This window comes from Podarcis muralis, chromosome 9, assembly GCF_964188315.1.
Source record: "Podarcis muralis chromosome 9, rPodMur119.hap1.1, whole genome shotgun sequence".
Classification (NCBI taxonomy): Eukaryota; Metazoa; Chordata; class Lepidosauria; order Squamata; family Lacertidae; genus Podarcis; species Podarcis muralis.
In genome coordinates, this window is record NC_135663.1 from 2,771,443 (window position 1) to 2,796,627 (window position 25,185).

The 25,185-nt window shown below is 46.7% G+C and overlaps 1 protein-coding gene across 2 annotated transcripts; it reads left to right on the forward strand.

Moving 5' to 3' along the window:
• Nucleotides 1-6,518: 6,518 nt before the first annotated feature.
• Nucleotides 6,519-22,784, forward strand: LOC114604564 (uncharacterized). Of its 2 annotated transcripts, none has more exons than XM_028744788.2 (7): nucleotides 6,519-6,701; nucleotides 8,357-8,494; nucleotides 11,082-11,189; nucleotides 13,494-13,580; nucleotides 17,910-18,073; nucleotides 20,971-21,074; nucleotides 21,796-22,784. In XM_028744788.2, exons 2-7 carry the CDS (start codon nucleotides 8,359-8,361, stop codon nucleotides 21,959-21,961), a joined length of 765 nt encoding a protein of 254 aa, XP_028600621.1. In that variant the 5' UTR covers nucleotides 6,519-6,701; nucleotides 8,357-8,358; the 3' UTR covers nucleotides 21,962-22,784. The 2 variants fall into 2 exon arrangements, with proteins under 2 accessions (XP_028600621.1, XP_077790724.1); XM_077934598.1 differs by having other exon boundaries at nucleotides 6,697-6,791.
• The last annotated feature ends 2,401 nt before the right edge of the window (nucleotides 22,785-25,185 follow it).

A 25,185-nucleotide genomic window follows, 5' to 3' on the forward strand; every position in this document is an offset into this window, starting at 1 on the left:
GCTCTTCTCAGATACGATGGACACTTAGCATACCCTCCAACATTTCTCCGATGAAAATAGAGACACCCACTTCAATATATCTCTGATGAAAATAGGGATGCCCTAAGGAAAAGTGGGACGTTCTGGGGTCAAATCAGAAACTGGGACAGCTTCTGTAAATGCGGGACTGTCTTTGGAAAACAGGGGCACTTGGAGGGTCTCCGTTTAAGCACTGCAGTTGCACCAATACCTAACTAAATTAAAAAATGTCTTAGTTTTGTTGGGAAGGGATCCCTGCTGTCACAGTTGCTTCCTTGCTGCTTCTACGTGACCGCCTCTCCTGGTCTGCCCCACAGAGGACCTTAAGGTCCATGAATAACCATAGTTTAGAGGTCCCAGGCCCTAAGGAAGTCAGACTATCCTCCACCAGGGCCAGGGCCTTCTCAGTGATGGCTCTGACCTGGTGGAATGCTATGTCCCATGAGACTAGGGCCCTTCAGGATTTAACCTCCTTCCATCGGGCCTGTAAGATAGAGCTATTCCGTCTGGCCTTTAATTTGAATTCAGCCTGATCTTTTATTTCCCTTCCCTTCTCTTCCCTCCCCCTCCCCTTTTATGAAGATTACCGTATTTTCCGCCCTATAGGACGCAGCGTCCCATAAGGCGCACCTAGTTTTTTGGGGGGGGAAATAAAGGGGGGGAAAAATTATTTTCCCCCCCCAGGCACGGGGCTGGGGCAGGGGAAGCCTGAGCTTCCCCTGACCCCAGCCCCCAGAACAGGCAACTCTCCGCAAGCCGTGGGAGCCGGCGCCGGGCTCCCGCGCCTTGCGGAGAGCCGCGCGAAGTCTGGGCGCGCTGAGCTCAGCACGCCCAGCCTTTGGCATGCAGGCAACTCTCCGCAAGCCGCGGGAGCCCAGCGCACCAATCCCTCTCGCTCTCCAGGCTTCAGCGAATGCCTGCATTCGCCCCATAGGACGCACACACATTTCCCCTTCATTTTTGGAGGGGAAAAAGTGCGTCCTCTGGGGTGAAAAATACGGTACCTGCTCTGAGACCCCACAGCTAATTCTCCCCTGGCCTCCTCTCTGGCCCAAGTAGGATTAATTCAGCCAGCTAGCCCTGGGGATTATCTAATTGATTTTTTATTTTGATTGTTATTCATGTTTTTATACTGTATTTTATGCTGCTTTTATAATTAAGTGTTTTAAAGTGTTTTAAATTTGTTGTTAGCTGCCCTGAGCCCAGTTTTTGAACCGGGAAGGGCGGGGTATAAATAAAAATTTATTATTATTAATATTATTATTCTTTCCCAAAGCTTAGTTAGTGCTTTGCCAGCTTTGGGAAGGAGGTAGCAGGACTCTAGGACCCTGCCAGAGACTCGCACCTCCTTCTGAAAGTTGGGCACCTCACTTACGTGGCTTTGGGAAGGCAGCACGAGGGCTGGGTGGGCATTATAGGGTTGCCAATTTCCTCCCAGGTCATGGCTGGCAGGGGCTACTCTGTTGAAGATAGCATGGCATGGCAATATTCAGGCTACCTGCAGTGTTTGCTGCCCGCTCCACCCCTCAACTGCCAGGAAATGATGGGAGAAGCTACATACATAGAAACATACATAAATAATTTTCCTTGTATCCTTTCCATAGTTCAACCCAACTCAAAGTGGCTTACAAAATAAATCTACATAATTACAAACACAACAAAATTAGTCATAAACAATAAAAAATACATTAACAGAACACAACCAAATCAAGCAATTTCCACAGAAAAAATAATAAGGTCTAAAATGAAGATACAAAAATTAAGTGCTGCCTGTCTCAGAGGACAATGGAGGAGTGTGCCTTTGGGGGGTGAAGTCAAACCATTGGAGCGTTACAGCTGTGGCCATAGAGATCAATATAGGAGAGACATGTTTTGTTGCAGCTGGGGCAGATGAAGGCCTCTGGTTGTGCTGCTGCAGATGTACCATGGTGTTTCTTCTCTCTGTGCTCCTCCCAGTAGCCATTTGTCCTCTGGTCACTGCACAGCTGACCAGTGAGACACAATGATCTCTCCTACTGGTGGAGACAAACCATGGTGCTCAATCTTGTGCCAATCAGGTTGAGTTAATAACTTGTAACTGCTGCCTCCCATGTTGTTTTTGCTGCGTTTGCAGCTGTCTGGAGGTCCTGGGCTGCCGAGACGACGAGGTCCCCCTCTCGGCCTCACTGATGGGGTCCAAAGGAAAGCAGAGCAATTAATCTGGCTCCACCTTGACTGCAGGAATTGCTGGAAGGAGGCGTTCAAAGCGCCGTCCAATTGCCGTAGAGACTCCACTCCAGGTTTGTGTTGGGTTTACTCCTTCGTCTTTTCTTCTCATGACGATGTCCTGCAAGGTACGTATTAATATTGATATTAATATCAATAATACCAACAGCTCCTTCCACCCAACAGAACCTGCTAAATGGTTCCCTAACCAAAGACGTGCATTTGGCAGAGCTTTAAAAGTATGCGTGGCTCTCCAGCTGTTGCTGAACTGCAGCTTCCATCAACCCTGATTTTTGGCCATGATGGCTGGGGGTGATGGGATTGATATCCGTGTCCCAAAGGAAGGAAACTGGCCTGATGAGGTAACTGTTAGGTGGTTTGACTGACCGAACCAAAAGAGTACTGACCGAACCAAAAGAGTACTCAGCTGGTTGACTGACCGAACCAAAAGAGTACTCATTAATGGTTCCTTGTCATCCTGGGAAAAAGTGACAAATCCGCTCCACTTCCCCGTGGGGAGGAGTTGTGGTGGACCGCGTGACCAACCACTCCCCTCTAGGGGTGGGGAACTTAGCCCCCCATTGCCCGGGGGATCCTGGCCACGTCAGAGCCTGGCCAGCCAATCCACTGGCCAAGGGTGTGTGGCCGGGACCATTTAACCAGAGGCGTGAACTGGAGGGCTTCCTCTTTGGCTCGCTTCCTCAATCACCCGCCCTCCCTCCCTATTTTGCAGGTTTTAGGCACTGGCCTTGCTATGGACCTCGGTTGGTCTCCATTAAGGGGCCTGGTAGGAATTTTTCCACTTGGCAAATTGGCACTGGCCATTGGGTTTTCGCCTACCTCGTAGCAATCACCACAACTTTGTTAGGGTTGTGGTTAGGCATTGTTTGACCTTGTGATGGGGGAGGTGTGGCCATCACCTGCCCCTCCAAGCTTAAGGGTATTCCGTTAAAGGAATCCGGGTGTGTGGATCTTGTCTGAAGCCTGGGGTGGGGCTAGGGCCATGACACGACCCCAACAGAAACACCAGGGGGAGCTAGAGTTGGTCTGCATCGACGGGGCTCCCCCTTCCGGTGGTTTACCCTTACCGGACTTCCTGCACATCAGGCAGGAGTCAGATATAGTCGGGTCCATTCAATGCCTAAGCCAATATCGCTCACATTCTGTAATCAATAAAGTTGTGGCCAAATTTGCCCAATAACATTAACCTAACATCCGTGTCCTTGTGTGTGTTATTTCTCAACGAGGGGGTGGCTTTGGGGTCTCGACACGCAAGTGGGGTGCCACAGGGTTTTGTCCTGGGCCCATTGTTCTTCAACATCTTTATAAATGACTTGGATGAAGGAATTGAGGGGATGCTCATCAGATTGGCAGATGACACCAAACTGGGAGGGGCAGCTAATGCCACAGAAGACAGAATCAGAATTCAAGATAACCTTAACAGATTGGAGAACTGGATGCAAGCTAACAAAATAAATTTTAATAGAGACAGATGTAAGGTTCTGCACTTAGGCAGGAAGAACCTTCTTCACAACTATAAGATGGCGGACCCCTGGCTTGCCAGTAGTACGTGTGAAAAGGATCTAGGGGTCTTAGTACACTATAAGCTTAACGTAAGTCAACAGTGTGATGCTGCCGCAAAAAAAGGAGCCAGTGTTGTTCTAGGCAGCATCAACAGAAGTCTAGTATCCCAATCAAGGAGAGTAATTATTATTGAGGGGAAGTGCGTGGAACAGGTCTCAGTGTTTCGATTTCTGGGAATGGAATTGAGAGATGACCTAACCTGGGGAGAAAACAGCAAAGACCTGATGAAGAGAGCAGAGCAGAGGTGATATTTTCTGAGAATCCTCCGGAAAAACAATTTCTCAAAGGACCTGTTGATGGCATTCTACCATTGTACTGTGGAGAGTGTATTAACTTATGGTCTCTGTGTGTGGTTTGGGAGCTGCGCAGTCAGGGAAAAAACAGTGCTGTCCAGGGTTGTAAGGACTGCGGAGAGACTATTTGGGTGCACTCTTCCCACCTTGAATCAAATCTATGCTTCCAGGTGCCATAAGAAAGCTGCAGAGATAGTGCAGGATAGTGTGCACCCCAGAAATGATCTCTTTCAGCTTCTGCCTTCTGGAAGAAGGTACAGGATTATAAAGACTAGGACTAGCTGCCTGAGAAATGGTTTCTATTCAAATGCGATTTTGGTTTTAAATGCAGTGTAAGGAGTCTCTATGGGGGTACAGTGGTACCTCGCATTAAATACTTAATTCGTTCCGGAGGTCCGTACTTAACCTGAAACTGTTCTTAACCTGAAGCACCACTTTAGCTAATGGGGCTCCCTGCTGCTGCTGCGCCGCCAGAGCCCGATTTCTGTTCTTATCCTGAAGCAAAGTTCTTAACCTGAAGCACTATTTCTAGGTTAGCGGAGTGTGTAACCTGAAGCGTATGTAACCTGAAGCATATGTAACCCAAGGTACCACTGTATATTGTATTTTAAAATGGGGTATCAGAGTTTCAATTTTGTTGTTCTGTATTGGACAATGACAATAAAGATTATTGTATCATATCGTATTGTATCATAATAAAAAAGGTAAAGGTACCCCTGCCCGTACGGGCCAGTCTTGCCAGACTCTAGGGTTGTGCGCTCATCTCACTCTATAGGCCGGGAGCCAGCGCTGTCCGCAGACACTTCCGGGTCACGTGGCCAGCGTGACAAGCTGCATCTGGCGAGCCAGCGCAGCACACGGAAATGCAGTTTACCTTCCTGCTAGTAAGCGGTCCCTATTTATCTACTTGTACCCGGAGGTGCTTTCGAACTGCTAGGTTGGCAGGCGCTGGGACCGAGCAATGGGAGCGCACCCCGCCGCGGGGATTCGAACCGCCGACCTGATGATCGGCAAGTCCTAGGCGCTGAGGTTTTACCCACAGCGCCACCCGCGTCCCATTGTATCATAATAGCCCCACTCTATTTTGCCTTGGTCAGTCCACACATGGAATACTGTGTCCAGTTCTGGGTGCCACAATTTAAGAAGGACGTTGGCAAGCTGGAACATGTGCAGAAAAGGGCAACCAAAATGACCAAGGGTCTGGAAACCAAGCCTAGTGAGGAACAGTTGAAGGAGCTGGGTATGTTTAGGCTGGAAGAGACTGAGAAGAAAAACTTGCTGGTATCTACACCCACAATGGGTGAGGATCTTCTTGCCCTGCTTTGTTTGACACGGGATGCCAAGGTCTGCAACCTCACCCCCCTCAGTGACATCACAATGCATTTTACCTTTCAGCTACAGGTGTGCTTGTGATTGTGTATGGTGGAAGAGGAGAGCAGGCAGCCAATCAGCAAGCAGCTGGACTCACACAGCTGCTGCTTGCACTATGTTGGGAAGATAGGAAAGTGAGAAAGGTAGGTGGAGAAAGGTGAAATAGGCCTCGCCAAAGACTCCTGAGTATGCTTAGAAGTCATGGAATGAGAGGAGAGGTCCTCTTGTGGACCAGGAATTGGTTAAGTAGCATAAAGTAGAGAGGAGGAAGAAATGGCCAGCTCCCCGAATGGAAAGATGTAGAAAGTGGAGGCCCCAAAGGATCAGTGCTGGGATCTATGCTTTTAAACGATCTAGAGTAAGCAGTGAGGTGTATGAGGTATGCTGATGTCAACAAATTGCTCAGGGCCATTAAAACAAAAAGACATTGTGAAGTGCTCCAAATGGACCTCTCCCAATTGAGTGAATGGGTGGTAAAATGGCAAATGTAATTCAGTGAAAACAAGTTGATAGACACTGGGGTCAAAACCCCTTAGTTTCACATATGTGCTCATGGGATCTGAACAGGCAGTGGTTGACTGAGAATGAAACCTTGGGGTTGTAGTAGATAGACGGATAAAGATGTCAACTCAGTGTGCGGTAGCTGTGAAAACGACAAATTCCATGCTAGGGATCGTTAGGAAAGGAACTGAAAACAAAGCTGCCAAGACTCAGGAAGATCATCATGTCATTATACAAATCTATGGTGTGAAAGCACTTAGAGTACTGGGCACAGTTCTGGCCGCCACACCTCAAAAAAGATGTTGCGTGGCAAGTCCCCTCCCCCCTTGTGAAATGAAGACACAGGACACTTTATTAAAGGTTAATGGGCGTAAAGGGCCACAACTTTATTGATTACAGGAATTGAGAGGTATTGGCTTAGGCATTGGTTCCTATCGACTACCCGGCTTCAGCCCAATTGCATGAAGACCGGGAAGGGTTAACCACCAGTTGGGGGAGTCCTGCTGAAGTATGTGAACTAGGATCCCCTGGGTGTCACCGCTCGGGGGCGTGCCTTAGGCCCACACCTCCATAGGCTTCGGACAGGGCAACGCCCCCCAGAGTCCTTTACCAGACTACCCTTTGCCTTGGGGGAAGGTGATGGCGCTTCCTCCCCCTTCATTTGCATAACAATAACCCTACCAATGCCTAACCGCCAATACTGGGAGAGTTGTGACAATTTGCTATGAGGTAGGTGAAAAACCAAATGGCTGGTGAATTTGCCAAGTGGAAAAATTCCTACCAGGCCCCTTGCGGCGACCAGCCGGAGTCCATAGCCAGGTCAGAGAGCTAAACCTAAGGGAGGGCGGGGTGGGAAACAGAAGCAGCTGGAACGGGGAAGAGAGGAAAGTCCCCATGTGCGCCAGCCTTAAATGATCCAGGTCATGCCCCTGCGTGCGTGGGGAGGGCGTGGGCCTGCAACCCCACCTCCTCTCCAGCTTGGAAGTGGCTTTGTAGGATTGGAAAAGGCTCAGAAAAGGGCAACCCAAAATGATCAATGAAAAAGGCTGCAGCATTTGGGACTTTCTAATTTCGAGAAAAGGCGATTGAGTTGTGACGTGATAGAAGTTCATAAAATTTTGCACGGCATGGAGAAAGTGGATAGAAAAAAGTTTTCCAACTCCCTCTCTCATAATGCTAAAACTCATGGGCATTTTATTTTTTTTTAAATTATGTACTGCCCTTCATTGAAAGATCTCAGAGTGGTTCATGGAATAAAATACAAGATAAAACACAATAAAGAATTAAAGCAAAACAACAACACAACAATCGCCCCTTCTCACAGATAAATTTAAAAGACTGAAATATATTATTATTATTATTATTATTATTATTATTATTATTATTATTATTATTATTATTATTTTATTTCCAGTTCTGATACATTACAATGCAAGGAAAAAAACACACAAAAAACCTGAAAATAATTACATATTATTATATGTATTATTACATATTCTATTACATTAAAAAAAAATACAGTCGTTGTCAGACTTCCCTTCCTCTCAATACATGGTTCCTTTTAACTTCCACTTCCTCTCACGTCTTCTTAGTTTCCCCAGTCTTTCTCTGCTTTCCCCGTTAACTCTAGTTCTAACTTACACTGCTGAAAATATTACCATCCTGCTAGACTAATTGTCTGCTTATAATATTTCTTCATATAATCAGTAGATAGTCTCCAGAACTTGTGGGTATTCAATGAAGCTAAATGTTTGAAGATTAAAAGGAAGTTCTTCTTCACACAGTGCATAGTTAAACTATGGAACTCCCTGCCACTTTAATGACTTTACTTGGATGACTTTAAAAGAGATAAGAGAAATTCATGCAAGAGAGGGCTATTGATGGCCAGGGGCATCACAAGGGAGGTGCGGGGGGTGCGGTCGGCCCCGGGTGTCATGCTGGGATGTGTGTGTGACAAAATCCCCTGGGCAGATTGGTGTGGCGGTGCTCACACCCCTGGCGGGGGGATTTTCACGATCGTCACAAAAATCTGCCCACTGATTGCGCAAATACGCCTGGCGTGTGGTGCTGGCCGCCGGGGATGCACCCGGCCAGCGGGAGGCGTTTGTACCCCCCCGGGGGGTGGCGCTCGCACCCCTGGGGTGATGATCCTCCTGGGGGTGCTAGGGCCACCCACTGACCGCACAGATATGCCCAGCGTGTGGTGCTGGCTGCCAGAGATGCACCTCCGGGAGGCCGCGTGCGTGCGCTGGGATGTAGAACTTTGCTGGTGCCTGGGCGCCCATGGCCCTGCATAGACGGTGCCTATGTGTTTGAGGCTTGATGGTGAGCTTGCCTCTTGAGCTAGTCTCTTTGTGGGTGTTTCTTTCTGCTTGTCTCTCTAGCCATGGCCCCAAAGAAACCTGCAGCGCCGGAAAAGCCAGAGGAGCCACCAAAACCACCTCCCGGGAAGCTCAAATGGACATTCTATTCCACCTTTGGAACTATCTGCATTATCAGCTTCTTCACTATGCTCGTTCTCTGTAAGTCCAGCTTGTGGGAATGTTCTGGGGTGCAGGAGAGGATATATTGTGAGATTATATCCCAATCCAATTTGTGCTAACAAGTTCCCAAAATATCAGCAGAGTTTATAACATTCCCCTTTCAAGTTTGCAGCGATAACGTGTGCACAGGTTCACTAGAACCTCTATAACAATTACTCTGGTAATTTCCCCTTTGTCCCCTCTTAAAATACAAGACACGACACAGTCTTTATAAAAGAGTTTACTCACGTTCTGTTCACAATGTGATCCCAGAAGGCAGACACGCTTAAAAAGGTGAAATACACTCAGAATCTATCTTATAGGAAGATAGTCCTGTCCTCTCTTGGCTGAGAGCCAAGATGGCATCCTTAGATGTTTCCTCATCGAAGGAAGATGGCAGAGAGAGCAAGAGAGAGAATGGCTGCCTGCCCTGTGCTTTTATCATTTACCTGCACAGGTGAGGCCACACCCACCTCTGGTCACATGCGGAGGAAGTCCGTCCCCAGGAAGTTTACCTGCTGGCTGGACAGACATCCCTCCCCATGTTCTAACATGTACACTCTAGGAATGTTGTCATTGACTGCTCCTGTGTTTACATCCCACACAGCTTGAGCTGCTGCCGCGCAACCTCTGTTGCATAAGCTGCGCTGCCTGCTTTCTCTTGCCACGCACTAGAGTCACCGCAGGAGGATTAAACAAACCAGCCTGTGTTTGGCACGCACAAAAAAAGGTGGATCAGTTTACCTGAGGCATTACTTCACTCCGTACATACCGACACCAGTTTACTTCCATCTTTGGAACTTGCACGTTTCCAAATGCCACACAGTGCCCCTTCCGCACTTGTAAAAAGCCACTTGTTTAGCGTGGTGGCACCTGAACTTTGGATCTCCTCGCCTATTAATATTAGGCAGGTACCATCTTCTTTGAGGGACACGGGTGGCGCTGTGGGTTAAACCACAGAGCTTAGGGCTTGCCAATCAGAAGGTCGGTGGTTCGAATCCCCGAGATGGGATGAGCTCCTGTTGCTTGGTCCCTGCTCCTGCCAACCTATCAGTTCAAAAGCACATCAAAGTGCAAGTAAATAAATAGGTACCGCTCTGGCGGGAAGATAAACGGCGTTTCCGTGCGCTGCTCTGGTTCGCCAGAAGTGGCTTAGTCATGCTGGCCACGTGACCTGGAAGCTGTACGCTGGCTCCCTCGGCCAGTAGAGCGAGATGAGCGCTGCAACTCCAGAGTCGTCTGCGACTGGACCCAATGGTCAGGGGTCCCTTTACCTTTACCATCTTCTTTGAGACACCTGGCGAAAACACAGTGGCATAGTGTGGGGTGGAGAGAGGTGACATGGCCCCGGGTGCAGAATTCTGAGGGGGCGCAACCTGGTTCCCTCACCAAGGCTGTGTGGCTGCTGCCTTCTGGAGCCATGGGGAGGTGAGCTGCACCTAGGCCAGGTCTTTGGGGCTGTGACGGTGCCTCCTTCTCCTCGTGGCTGGTGAATGGACACCTGTCCCTGGGTGGAACTTCCACTGGCTGAAGCCCAGACTTTCCTCAGCTTGTGCCAGTCTTTCTGTAGGGCCTCCATCTCAGCATGTGTTCTTGAGGAGGCAAGTACCTTGCAGTGGGAGCATAGTGGTGAGGGAACTGTGTGTATATTGCTTTCAACAAAAAGCCAAAAAGCAATATTTAGCCACTAACTTGGTGAGCTCCTGATCATTCCTCAGTAATAGAAAATGTATGACCTCCGACTCTGGTTTCCATTTGGGGATACAGAGTTGATCTAGAAATTGCTGATGGAGATCAGCATATAGTTTACAACTGAGAACCATATTTGTAAGGGTTTCCACCAGGTGGTCTTCACCTGGGCAAGTTCTTTCTCCCTCCACCCTGCCTGAGAACCTTTCCCAAAGGAGGTTTGATGGATTTGAATTAAACCTGGCCAGCAAAAATGCCCTTCTTTCTTGAGGGTTAAGCAGAGGTTCAAGGTAATTGTGGTTAGTTTTATGTGCCCAAGAAAGTTGGAAATAAAGAGGGAAACATGTTTTCTCTGCTGCCACTGTTAGTTCTTGGCGTTCAATATCCCACAACCTAGTTTTTATTATAGCCTTGGCAGATGGTAGGGACATCGATTGCAAAAGTTCCACTGACAGCCCAAGTTGCTGTACCTTCTTGTTAAACTGTAGTAGCCCTGGGGAAAGAAAGGGGTCTGACAAGACTTTGCTGAGGAAAGGATCTTTATCTGATGTAAGGCAGATGTTTAACCAGCATAGAAGAAATCTCAACCAGGCGACAGTCTCTACCTTGTGTTGACCTCCCTCTAGACACAAGGCTGCAAAGGGTACACAGCGTGAGACAGTAAAAATCTTGAAGAGGAAAGCTGCCTGCACTTGTTCTACCAACTGGGTAAACCCTGGCAGCCAGACTGGAATACCATAAAGCTTTATTGAGATTGCTTCATTCTTATTTTTTATAAGCCAGCCTGAGAATTTTGTCATGGGAATTTTGTCCTAATAATGTACAGACATTATTAATAAGTAAGCAGATATTAGGCAGCTGGAAATCTAAGCACCCTCCCTTGTTTCAACAACTTTAGATATCAAGTTGATCACAGATTCCGAAAACCCACTTCTAATACCGATGAAAAAACTGAGGGTCAATATGGCAGACGGGCTCAGGAATCCGAAGATCGCTCACACGTCTCGTAAGTGGAACAGAAAGACTGGTTCATTTCTCATTGGTTTAAAAACAGCTGCCCATTTTTAAAATCTCAGAAGAAAGAAAAGAAAATGGAAGAGTCTTCTGAAGATGGAGAGGATGTAATCTTAAAGGCACAATCCTCCACATGTGCTGAGACTCTCCGCTGCTTAAAGGTTTCTGGATCCAAATTTTGTTGTTGTCATCCTTAAGGGGCAACATCTTGTACCCGATCCCATGTTAGCCCTGCTGTCAAAAGAAAACAATATCAAAGCAAGTGGCAAACATAAAGAGTTAGTCTTCTTTCTTATGACAGCAGGGAGACAAGTAGTTGCTTCCAGCTGGGGGCAAAAGCACCCTCTCTCACCACAGAAATTTGCAACCAGTATGTGTGAAATATAGTAACAGTTATGGAATGCCAAACTCACCATCAGAGGGTGATAAAAGGAATCATAGAATCATAGAGTTGGAAGAGACCACAAGGGCCATCGAGTCCAACCCCCTGCCAAGCAGGAAACACCATCAGAGCACTCCTGACATATGGTTGTCAAGCCTCTGCTTAAAGACCTCCAAAGAAGGAGACTCCACCACACTCCTTGGCAGCAAATTCCACTGTCGAACAGCTCTTACTGTCAGGAAGTTCTTCCTAATGTTTAGGTGGAATCTTCTTTCTTGTAGTTTGGATCCATTGCTCCGTGTCCGCTTCTCTGGAGCAGCAGAAAACAACCTTTCTCCCTCCTCTATGTGACATCCTTTTATATATTTGAACATGGCTATCATATCACCCCTTAACCTCCTCTTCTCCAGGCTAAACATGCCCAGCTCCCTTAGCCGTTCCTCATAAGGCATCGTTTCCAGGCCTCTGACCATTTTGGTTGCCCTCCTCTGGACACGTTCCAGTTTGTCAGTGTCCTTCTTGAACTGTGGTGCCCAGAACTGGACACAGTACTCCAGGTGAGGTCTGACCAGAGCAGAATACAGTGGCACTATTACTTCCCTTGATCTAGATGCTATACTCCTATTGATGCAGCCCAGAATTGCATTGGCTTTTTAGCTGCCGAGGAATAACATAGGAATAACATAGAAAGGAATAACGTAGAAATATAGGATTGGCTCCCTATAGTCTCAATTTATATCATTTAGTAACAATAATACTGTACTCTCCCATCTCACTAGGGAGAAATTATCCTAGTGCTTTAAATTGAAGTGCACGATGTGGATTTAACAGAATAGAATAGGATAGAATAGAATAGAATTTATTATGTACACCCTGCCCATCTGGCTGGGTTTCCCCAGCCACTCTGGGCGGCTTCCAACAAAGTATTAAAATACATTGGTCTAAAAAAATGTATATATATATATAAAAACAGTGGTCTGTTAAACATTAAAAGCTTCCCTAAACAGGGCTGCCTTCAGATGTTTTCTAAAAGTCTGGTAGTTGTTCTTCTCTTTGACATCTGCTGGGAGGGTGTTCCACAGGGCAGGCGCCACCACCGAGAAGGCCCTCTGCCTGGTTCCTTGTAACTTGGCTTCTCGCTGTGACGGAACCGCCAGAAGGCCCTCGGCGCTGGACCTCAGTGTCTGGGCAGAATGATGGGGGTGGAGACGCTCCTTCAGGTATAATCAGTAATATAAAAGATTTCCCATGGTGACATGTGGGTCAAGGCTTAACACCTGCATTCATCCTGGAAGGCAGCACTTTATGCTTGGTAATTGTTTAAAGATTGTTTTTTTAAAAAAAATTCTATAAAGTTTGTAATTTAAAGAAGAAAAGAACAACTTGCTTGCTCCCCTTATCTAATATTCATTCTGGCTTCTACGATAATTTTCTTGCTGTTGCAGACATTGCTTTCAGCACTTAATGGTTCAGGTAGGTAGCCGTGTTGGTCTGACGCAGTTGAAATAAATATATATATTTTTAATTGTCCAGTAGCACCTTAGAGACCAACTAAGTTTGTTCTGGGTATAAGCTTTTGTGTGCATGCACTGCAGTGTATCTGAAGAAGTGTGCATGCACACGAACGCGTATACCAGAACAAACTTAGTTGGTCTCTAAGGTGCTACTGGGCAATTTTTTAATTTTAGCACTTAATGGTTTTAGTTTTATGAGGAGGGGGGAGGGTTGTGCATTGTTGTTGTTTTTCCGGGGGCGGGGTATGGTGTTTTGTTTTATACCTGACTTGTTGACTCCCTTGGGCACCCTACATTGTGAAATAGGAAGACAGGGTATTTAAATAAACTAGAAAATGCATCTGTGTATATAGGCTGGTGATAGCAAAAAATAAACTCCTAACTCTAAGAATGTTTTCAGCCATAGCTTTAGCAGAAGAAGTGGCAAAGTTGCCAGCAAAAATAGAACAATCGGAAAAGACCTTCCAAGCACGGAAAGGAAAGTACAGTAAGTATCTAAATGTCTAAATATGAATGAATGGAAAAAGATGTTTAAGATAACTTTTGTTAAGAACCCAGAGGCCTTACTTTTGGGAATTATGGGACTAGTGTTACCTAAATAATGTAAAAATGTATTTATGTATGCGACCACGGCTGCTCGAATGATATGTGCCCAAAGATGGAAAGAAGGAAATGTTCTGACTAAAGAGGAATGGAAACAGAAACTACTGGACTATGCAGAAATGGAAAAACTTACTGGAAGAATAAGAAACCAAGATGACAAAGTTTTTTAAAATAAAGAATGGAAATAGTTTATCAAATATGTTACCAGATTATTGTAAACAGATCAAGACATTAGCAGGATTAATGTAAAAACGTGCAGTGATATAAAATATACATTGGCTATATTGGATAAATAATAAATAGGTTTAATTCGGAAATGCAGTAAAAATATCATAAACATAAGGAACCGCAGAAAGAGGGGGAGGGGTGTTGAAATAGGACGCATGTAATAAGTTGCTTTTTAAGGGATTTCACTTTTGTTTGTTGTAAAATGAAAATTATAATTTAACAAATAAATGTCTAAATCTGACACATCTTGAAAATACAAGGGCGAGCAAATATATGTGAGTTGAAGTTTGTCTGTCACACGCTCTGATTACAGCATGGGAGAATGGCAGCCCGTTAACTGTCACCACAATTGAAGAATACCTTACATGAAAGTTAAGTGATGATAATAATCAGAGTTTACGGTGGACTCGGGAACCAAACTCTATTGGGGATTAATAACTAGAAGATTTGAAAGACCCCTGTAAAGTCTTAAGTCCAGTTTGCAGTGATATTTTTCTCCCCCATGGGCCTTCTAAGATGCTCAGGAAAGGAACTGTTCCAAGGTCTCATCTGTTTGTTTTTTGTTGCAGGGTTGTGTGTGTGTGTGTGTCTATGTCAGTCTGAATTATGCCAAGTCTCTTCTGATACTTGGGGTGTTGCAGCCAGTGAGGTTAGAATATGACAAGAGGAGTTTGTTGAATGGGTCAGACAATGGCCTTACCTGGCCACATAAGTGTCCTTATCTGCATCCCAAAAGAATGGGCTATGCTGCCAGAGCTACAATTAAGTGATAGTGCCCCCCCCCATTAATGGGTTGGTTTCCCCTTCCCCAACTGTCAGGTGGAGAGAACAACAGGAGTGTATTGTGTGTGGCTGAGGAGAAAGCAGGCTAGAAGCTAGAGATGCAGAAGAGGCAAGAGATTTTGCACTAGAACAATAGAACTATAGAGCTGGAAGGGACCATCAGGGTCGTCTAGTCAATGTAGCAATCTTTTGCCCAACGTGGGGCTCAAACCCACAACCCTGAGAGTAAGTGTCTCACACTCTACAGGCTGAGCCGTGTTAGTACTAATGCTGTGAGCCCCTCAGCCTTGTGCTCAGGTTGTTGTTGTTTAGTCCTTTAGTCGTGTCCGACTCTTCGTGACCCCCTGGACCAGAGCACGCCAGGCCCTCCTGTCTTCCACTGCCTCCCGCAGTTTGGTCAAACTCATGCTGGTAGCTTCGAGAACACTGTCCAACCATCTCGTCCTCTGCCGTCCTCTTCTCCTTGTGCCCTCAATCTTTCCCAACATCAGGGTCTTTTCCAGGGAGTCTTCTCTTCTCCTGAGGTGGCCAAAGTCTTGGAGCCTCAGCTTCAGGATCTGTCCTTCCAGTGAGCAATCAGGGCTGATTTCCTTCAGAATGGATCGGTTTGATCTTCTTGCAGTCCATGGGACTCTCAAGAGTCTCCTCCAGCACCAGAATTCAAAAGCATCAATTCTTTGGCGATCAGCCTTCTTTATGGTCCGGCTCTCACTTTCATACATCACTACTGGGAAAACCATAGCTTTAACTATTCAGACCTTTGTTGTATATATGTGTAAATAAAACTATATGCCATAAAGATAGAGCAGTCTCCACTAACCTTCGTTCTAGGAGATCCAAACCCTGGGTAACCTCTCCCACTCTTTCACCCTTAAATGGTACCTTACTCCCATCGACCCCATACTGCCCGTTTGTTTCATTCTTCCTTCCTGGTCCTTTCACTTTCACTTTGTCCTCCTGTAGCAGCTTCCATCTCTTAGCTCATTTCTCTCTATTTCCCGTGGTGCCTTGGTTTACAAACAGTCTGGTTTGCATACGTTTTGGATTACAAACACGTCAAACCCGGAAGTGCGTGCTAGTTTCTGCGTGTTGCCACTGTGCAGTGCTCTTGGAGTCACAAGACTCTGTTTTGCATTCCAGAGATTCCAGGCTGTTGGAATTCTCACGGAAGACAGGAGACGGATGTGATGTTACTGGTTTCCTGTTCCTTTGTTGCTCGGTTGCTCTCTGCTCTCACAGAGAGAGGATATATTTTATTTTCTGTCTGTGTAGTTAGGAATAAAACGCTCTTTAGCCATGTAGCTCATACTATCTCGGCTCCTTCCCTGTGCTGGATACTCTGCATAAAGGGGAAACATGCTTGAAGCGTCATCAAAGGCTCAAGTCGTTAACCACGTCGGAGGAGCTCAGTCGAACGCAAGTCCGACAGTGCGTGTCCCAGTTTGCAAACTTTTTTTGGATTACAACTCATTTTTTTTTTTTTTGAGTACGAACAAATTTTTTTGGGAGGCCCCATTGGCGCGCCTTGGGTTACAACCTGCTTTGGTTTACAAACGGACCTCTGGAACGGATTATGGTTGTAAACCAAGGTACCACTGTATTAATACCACCAGCGCCTACTTTCAGCTCACTTTCTAATTTCCTTCAACACTTCCTCTGGCCTTTTCCCCACCAATGAGGTAGACCTTCTTTCCATCCTTGAACGTCTCTGTCGCCCAGCCACCTTCACAGGGATTATAGTGCTGGCTTGGTCCAGACAATGAGTGGAGCAGGTGAGTGAGGAGGCACTGGGCAGACTGTGGCAGAGAGGTCCACCTAAGAGTGGTCCAAGTTCTACTGGTGGGCCCTGGCCCACGGTTTGAGAAGCCTTGTCCTGAGAGCACCAGGGAGACATTCTTCACCAATCTCAGAATAGAATAGAAGAATAGAATTTATTATTTATACCCCGCCCATTTGGCTGGGCTTCCCCAGCCACTCTGGGCGGCTTCCAACAGAGTATTAAAATATAGTGGTCTGTTAAACATTAAAAGCTTCCCTAAACAGGGCTGCCTTCAGATGTCTTCTAAAAGTCTCGTAGTTGTTCTTCTCTTTGACATCCGGTGGGAGGGCGTTCCACAGGGCGGGCGCCACCACCGAGAAGGCCCTCTGCCTGGGTTCCCTGTAATTTGGCTTCTTGCAGTGAGGGAACCGCCAGAAGGCCCTCGGCGCTGGACCTCAGTGTCTGGGCAGAACGATGGGGGTGGAGACGCTCCTTCCGGTATACAGGACCGAGGCTGTTTAGGGCTTTAAAGGTCAGCACCAACACTTTGAATTGTGCTTGGAAACGTACTGGGAGCCAATGTAGGTCTTTGAAGATTGGTGTTATGTGGTCTCGGCTGCCACTCCCAGTCACCAGTCTGGCTGCTACATTCTGGATTAGTTGTAGTTTCTGGGTCACCTTCAAATGTAGCCCCACATACAGCGCATTGCAGTAGTCCAAGCGGGAGATAACTAGAGCATGCACCACTCTGGAGAAACAGTCTGTGGGCAGGGAGGGTCTCATCCTGCGTACCAGATGGAGCTGGGAGACAGCTGCCCTGGACACAGAATTGACCTGCGCCTCCATGGACAGCTGTGAGTCCAGAATGAGAATAACCTCAGGTAACCCAGAATGCCTAAGGCCTGAGCAGGGATGTCAACCCCTTGCTCAAATATTTTTTGTTTGTTTTTAAACCCAAACAAAAATACAATAACCACGAAAGACTTATCCAGTAGCCTATCTCATTGTGTCTGTTTTATCAATGGACTGAGAGGAGATACGATGGCCACCTTCAAATATCTGAAGGTCTGTCACATGGAAGAGGGAGCATGCTCTGGAGGGTAGGACTTGAACCCAGGGCTTCAAGTTACAAAAAAGGAGATCCTGGCTAAACATGAGGAAGAACTTTCTGACAGTAAGAGCTGTTAGAAAGTGGAACAGTCTCCCTTGGGTGGTGGTGGACCTTCCTTGGAGGTTTTAAAGCAGAGGTTGAATGGCCATCGGTCATGGATTATTTAGCTGAGATTCCTGCATTGCAGGGGGTTGGACTAGATGACCCTTGGGGTCCCTTCCAGCTCTACAATTCCATGATTCTATGAATGAATAAACCAAGATTTCAAAAGCCCTTCCAGCATATACTCAGTTCAATGCCTGCTATTTCAAAAGCCTTTCTTTTCCTCCCAGAAGACCTCTTCAAGAAAGGTAAACCGAAGACTGCTGGTGGCTGGGATTTTTTTGGGAAGAGTTTCTACTACATTTCTAATGAGGAAAAGACCTGGCATGACGCCGAGAGCTTCTGCCTGACTAGAGACTCCCACTTGGCCTCCATCCTAAGTGACGAAGAGCAGGTCTTATATGTTTCTTTCCCCCCTCCTCACCCCTTGATATTTGGAATTCAAAGTGTATTGTTCTGTCCACCCCTGTTCTTCTTACTTTCACATGCAAATTTTTCATGAACCACAAAGCGCAACTCCTTGCATTGGCTGTGCTTTATTTATGATGCTTGAATGCTAACCCATAACGTAAAGCTTACTTTATATTCCAGTTATTTTTTGCTTGATGGAAGACATGGAACTAGTGCTCCCCCCCCCTTAAAAATGTTTAGGGTTATTCTCATTTTCCTACTCATATTGAAATACTGCCCCTCAATGAGGCCAAACTTTGATTCACAAAATGTTTAGGGGTATGCCTACCCCAACAGAAAAAAAGTACTGCATGAAACTATTAAAAAAAGAAATGTATCTACATTGGTACCTCGGGTTACGGACTTAATTCGTTCCAGAGGTCCGTTCTTAACCTGAAACTGTTCTTAACCTGAAGCACCACTTTAGCTAATGGGGCCTCCTGCTGCCGCTGTGCTGCCGGAGCACAATTTCTGTTCTCATCCTGAAGCAAAGTTCTTAACCTGAAGCACTATTTTTGGTTTAGCGGAGTCTGTAACCTGAAGCGTATGTAACCTGAAGCGTATGTAACCCGAGGTACCACTGTGTATAAATACAATACACCACACACACTCCAGAAGCTCAGAAACAAAACAGAACACCCCCAGAGGTTAAAAAATAGAGCCCCAGACTCAGCGGTGTTGTGTGCCTGGTTGGCACCTTGGGTGAACAGGCACAGGGGCGGAGGAATTGGGGGCGGTTGGGGCGGGCCGCCCCAGGTGTCATCCCTGAGGGGGGGTTGACAAAATCCCCCAAGGGCAGATCGCCGCAGCACTGATCGTATCCCCCAGCGGATTGCCCAGCTCCTGGGTGCATGGCATGTGTGCCACTCCGGGTGCCCGAGCGGCTAGCTCTGCCGCTGGGCAGGCAAGCACCCTAAGGCAATACCTTCACCTTTCTGTTCTGGGTACATGTATGTTACATCCTCCTCACATAGCCCTGGAACATCGCAAAGCAAAAAGCATGCTGCCCTGCCAAGCCCGTGCTGCTTTGCGATGCTCTAGGGCTGTGTGAGGAGGATGTAACATACACGCACCCAGAACAGGAAGGTCAAGGTATTTCACATCTGGCAACAAAGGAGCCCCTTTGGTTACAGATAGTACAAGAGTAGATGAGTCTTAAAAGGCTAAAATGTATACTAGAATTTTGACCAAACTCAGCCTCCCAGAGCAAAACATACGTCAGGAGGCTTCCTTTGATCTGAATCGTTTTTACACTTCCAGAGTTGCCGATCAGAAGGTCGGCAGTTCGAATCCCCACGATGGGGTAAGCTCCCATTGCTTGGTCCCTGCTCCTGCCAACCTAGCAGTTCAAAAGCACATGAAAAGTGCAAGTAGATAAATAGGTACCACTCCGTTTCCGTGCGCTGCTCTGGTTTGCCAGAAGCGGCTTAGTCATGCTGGCCACATGACCCGGAAGCTGTACGCCGGCTCCCTTGGCCAATAAAGTGAGATGAGCGCTGCAACCCCAGAGTCGGCCACGACTGGACCTAATGGTCAGGGGTTCCTTTACCTTTTACCTTTACATTGCTTCTGGTAAATGAGTCCCCCAAGCGACCATTTCTCCAATGAAAATAGGGACGTCCCATTCCATAAAGATAATTTTCCTATTCATACGCCTCCCATCTGACTGGGTTGCCCCAGCCACTCTGGGCAGCTTCCAACATACTAAGGTAAAGGTAAAGGTACCCCTGAGCATTAGGTCCAGTTGCGGATGACTCTAGGGTTGCGGCATTCATCTCACTCTATAGGCCGAGGGAGCTGGCGTTTGTCCGCAGACAGCTTCCGGGTCATGTGGCCAGCATGACTAAGCCGCTTCTGGTGAACCAGAGCAGCGCACGGAAACGTTGTTTACCTTCCCACCAGAGCGGTACCTATTTATCTACTTGCACTTTGATGTGCTTTCGAACTTCTAGGTGGGCAGGAGCAGGGACCGAGCAACGGGAGCTCACCCTTTCACGGGGATTCGAATCGCCGACCTTCTGATCTGCAAGCCCTAGGCTCTGTGGTTTAGACCACAGCACCTCCCATGTCCCCTTCCAACATATATAAAAACATAATAAAAAATAATAAAAACTTCCCTATGCAGTGGTACCTCGAGTTACAAACACCTCAGGTTACAAACACTTCAGGTTACAAACTCCGCTAACCTGGAAGAGTTACCTCAAGTTGAGAACTTTGCCCCAGGATGAGAATAGAAATCGTGTGCAGGGGGAACAGCAGCAAGAGCCCCAGTAGCACACCTCTAATTAAGAACAGTTTCAGGTTAAGAACAGACCTCCAGAGTGAATTAAGTTTGTAACTAGAGGTACCACTGTATAGCATTGCCTTCAGACGGCTTGAGAGTCAAATAGTTCCATGCCCTCCAGCATTTCTCCCATGAAAACAGGGATAATTGGGACATTATAGGATCAAATCAGAAACCAGGATAGCTTCTCTAAATCAGGGACGTCCCTGGAAAATAGGGACACTTGGAGGGTCTGTAGCCACTAGAGGGCAGTGAAAATTTGTGTCCCGGGCTTTTAAGACTCATCTACCCATATACTAAGGATGTGGGTTAAACCACAGAGCCTAGGACTTGCCGATCAGAAGGTTGGCGGTTTGAATCCCTGCGACGGGGTGAGCTCCCGTTGCTCGATCCCTGTTCCTGCCCACCTAGCAGTTTGAAAGCACATCAAAGTGCAAGTAGATAAATAGGTACTGCTCCGGCGGGAAGGTAAACGGCGTTTCTGTGCGCTGCTCTGGTTCGCCAGAAGTGGCTTATTTATGCATTTTGTCATGTGAGGTTGTTCCTTCCTCCTGCAGAACTACCTCACCTCTCAGCTCAGTGATCCTACCTGGATTGGCCTTACAGATGAAAACGAGGAAGGCAACTGGAAATGGACAGATGGATCCAGAACTAAAGCACAGTGAGTCTTCTAAAGTTTGCTCAAGTTCAAAAGTGGTGCAGGACCCTCATTCTTCTGCTTTGGTAGACCTAGCTTCTCTCTGTCTCTCCTAGGCCTAGTACCCTCATACCTACGGGACCGCCTCTCCTGGTATGCCCCACGGAGGACCTTAAGGTCCATAAATAGCAACACACTAGAGGTCCTGGGCCCTAAGGAAGTTAGATTAGCCTCAACCAGAGGCAGGGCCTTTTCAACACTGGCCCCAGCCGGTGGAACGCTCTGTCTCATGAGACCAGGGCCCTGCAGGATATGATTTCTTTCCGCAGGGCCTGTGAGACAGAGTTGTTCCGCCTGGCCTTTGGGAATCCACTTGATCCCCTCCCCCTCTTTCCTTTTTGCTTTCTCCTTCTGTGATTGAACTCCTATTTGGGGACTTCTTTTTTTCTGGCCCACGTAGGACCAGTCTGGATAGTTAGCCTTGGTGAAGACTTGACGTTTTCATCCCCCAAAAGTTTTTGATTTGAGTTTCCATTGAAATGAGGCTGTATGTTAATGTTTTAATGTTGTATTTTAATCTTGTTTTAAAGTTGTATTTGAATCAATTGTTTTATATCTGGTGTTAGCCGCCCTGAGCCTGGTTTTGGCTGGGGAGGCCAGGGTATAAATAATAATAATAATAATAATAATAATAATAATAATAATAATAATAATAAATAGAAGTCTTTCCACCTTTTGCTCCCAGATATTGGTCTCTCGGCAACCCCAGCTACTCAGAGCATGAAGGAGCGCTGGAGAAAGACTGCACATCCATCGTACCGTCATCTGGCGGATATAACTGGAATGACGACTACTGCCACAAACTACATAAATGGGTGTGTAAGGAGAACATAGACATTGAAGAACCATAAAGTTGGGGAAAACTGGGCCAATACCTTACTGAAGGCAGAATGGTTTTCATTCCATTGTTCAACTCCAGGAGAAGTCTGCTTAGCCACAGAACGAACAGAAACATCCAATTCCACCCAAGCCTTGTTCTTTGTGCTCCGTGAAACAAAGAGAGTTTGAGAGGTTGTTTGCTATTATCAGTTGGTTAGAGAGATTTGTGTCCCAGGTGATGGGTGCCTAGGAAGAGTTGCCATTTTCCTTCAGGGCAGGGTTGATAACGGCTGCTGTCTTATCAAGGCAGATCCTTGGGATGGGAATAGCTGCCCTTGGCAGAGCTCTTAAAGGAAGGAAACTCATGTCCTGAATTAAAGATGGCAGCTCTGTTGTGGTTAGCAAACAGGCCTTTTCATTTCTTTCATCGCGCCCGCCAGTTATCTCTTCCAAGAGAGGGGAGGACGTGAAATAGCCAAATTACAGCCTTCTGACAACTGCAGGATAGCCTGCGCCCACAACCCATTCACCGTACCTCCTGCCACTGGCATCAACGGGTTTAGAAAGGAAAGTACATGTGGGAGAGTCTGTTCTGATTGTGACTTCTCTAATGCATGCATTAAAAGGAAGAAAGAAAAAAGATTTAAGACTCTCAAAAAATGCCCCAGTTAATAAAACAGCAGATAGCAGGCTTGTCTTAAGAATGGTGTTCCTTTTTTTTTAACCATTGCATGCAGGTTGGCACGCCTATTTTAAGATAGGCTTGCTGTGACACACATGTGTACCATATTTTTTGCTCTATAGGATGCACTTCCCCCCCTCCAAAAATTAAGGGGAAATGTGTGTGCATCCTATAGAGTGAATGCAGGCTCCTTGGCTTCAGTGATAGCAATGCGAAGCCTCCGAAGCGCAGAGGGAGTGCTCCCTCCGCGCTCCAGAGGCTTTGTGTTGCTTTCGCTGAAGCCTGGAGAGCGAGAGGGGGCGGTGCGTACTGACCCCTCTCGCTCTCCAGGCTTCAGGGATAGCCGCCTGAAGCCTGTGGAGCGCAGTGCGAGTTCCCGCTGCGCTCCACAGGCTTCAGGTTCCTTTCGCTGAAGCCAGGAGAGCAAGACTCTCCTGGCTTCAGCAGAGAGGGAGAGCTGCGCAGCGCCCCTTCAGCCAAGCGGGAGGAGAAATGGAAGGGGCTCTGTATCTCCTGACGCTTCGCTGAAGGGGCGCTGAGCAGATAGGGAGAGTATTTTTTTCCCTTGTTCTCCCCCTCTAAAACAAGGTGCGTCCTATGGTCCGGTGCGTCCTATGGAGTGAAAAATACGGTAATAAATAGTGGAAATCAGACATTTTTTTCTGGGGGTACTCAAGGGTTTGAAGCACCAGCAAAACCCGCCCCCCCCCCAGTTAAAAGTGTGGTCCTTACTTTAACAACTAAATGCTGAGTACAGGCAGCTTCCCCCCCTTTTCTTTTTAAACTAAATGTTATTAGAGTTTATAAAGAGAAATACAAAACTTAATCTCAAATATCTTTTTTGTCCAACATTCATCTAAGAAAGATAAAAACATGGCAAAAAAGGAAGAGAGAGAAGAAAAAAGAGACTGAAAAGAGTTTTTAAGAGGCAATAGAAAAAATACAGTTCCAGTTCTTCATCTGTCTGCTATAAATAAATACTAATCACCTCATCCACTCCGATATAACACCTAAAAAACCCCACTTTCTATAAACATTATCTTCAATCCCCAGATCCAAATGTCATTATTCATATTCTTTTTCACAAAAATAGTCTATGGGAGGTTTCCAATATTTAGTCAATGTTAACAATGACCTTTTCCTGTCAATATTGTCATCTCAGCTTGTAGCCTTATTAGACTTTACCGATTGGTGGGCTCTGCGTTGCTCCCAGACGGGAGGAAGGAAGTCAAATGACACCGAGGGTTGGTTCAAAGAAAGAGTTCTTTATTTCTGCTCTCTGGAGCAGCAGAAAGGCACTTGTGTGGTCTCAGTCCACAGCAAGTCCAAAGAAATGAGAAATTTCATGCAGTATATATATCCTCCAGGCACCCTCTCCCCCCTTCCCCAGGAATCCAACCACGTCAGCTTATACACGCAGGTTGACATCACAGATGTTCCTGCTCCGGTACTCTTAACCATAAAAGGGTGTTCCTCTTCCTGTACTCTTGACCATATAAGGGTGATCCTGTTCCTGTATTCCTTATCTTGGGGTAAGAAGGTCTCCTGGCGCTGTTCCTGGACTAGGTCTGTGCGTCAGAGTGTGGTCAGGATGTAAGATAAGACCCTGATGTGCCATCCCTGCTCCACTGGAACAGCCAAGGTCATCTATTGTCGTCACAGACTGATAAAGGAGAGCGCTTTGAACACTTGTTTATACAGCTGGGTTTTGGCTCAAGAGCTCAAGTTAAAGCATTTTAGAAATGCTCCCTTGGAGAAGGAAAAATGCAGATTTTGGGGCCCGTTCCAGACTGACTACACAGTCAGGTTTTTTAGATTTGGGAAACCCATTCCTTCAAGCTAAGTCAGTTAATTTTAGCAACCATTCTTCCATTGTTGGTGTCAGGGAACTGCCATCAGCTCAGAGGCGAGAGGTGGAACGGCAGTTCGGTTACAGGGAGCCTCCGAAGATCGTGAGAAGCAGCTCTTCTTCTGCGGAGGAAGGAAGCCCCGCCTCCAGTGGGGAAGGGGTGCAGGGCTTGGAAGATGCTAGAGAGAGCCGCAAAGCGGGGGGGGGCAGGTCCCCCTTTGCCCACGCCCTCTCTGTGCTGTTGGTTTACGCGCCGAGAGGGGAGGCGTAGGATGGGGGTCAAGAGACTGCTCTGCTGGGGAAAGTTTAAGGACCGCCCACTCCCAGATTCCGCTAGTGACTGAGCAGACATGGAATTGAGTCGTTCTGCACTGTGAATGTTTTTGCACCGATAATAAAGCCTTCAAAAGAGCAGTGGGGGTCTTGCCTGTTCGCCCTCGAGCAACCACGCCGACATACACCTAACATTTGGTAATGAGGAAGCTTTCTATCTTTGTTCATATAATCGTCTCGGTCAAAGGAATGCTCTGGTAGAAATAGTATTCTTGCTTCAGGAATAGCTCCACTCCACCCCAATATGTAAATATGGGAAAATCAAATTAATCTACAAAACCTCTGATTATCTATCTATCTATATCTATATCTATATCTATATCTATATCTATATCTATATCTATATCTATATCTATATCTATATCTATCTATCTATCTATCTATCTATCTAT

Excerpts from the sequence above, each read along its gene's own strand:
- LOC114604564 (XM_028744788.2), top strand. The coding sequence starts at position 8,359 with ATGGCCCCAAAGAAACCTGCAGCGCCGGAAAAGCCAGAGGAGCCACCA. Across the intron at positions 11,190-13,493 it reads GAAGATCGCTCACACGTCTC|CCATAGCTTTAGCAGAAGAA; the intron begins GTAAGTGGAACA and ends GAATGTTTTCAG. Across the intron at positions 21,075-21,795 it reads GGATCCAGAACTAAAGCACA|ATATTGGTCTCTCGGCAACC; the intron begins GTGAGTCTTCTA and ends TTTTGCTCCCAG.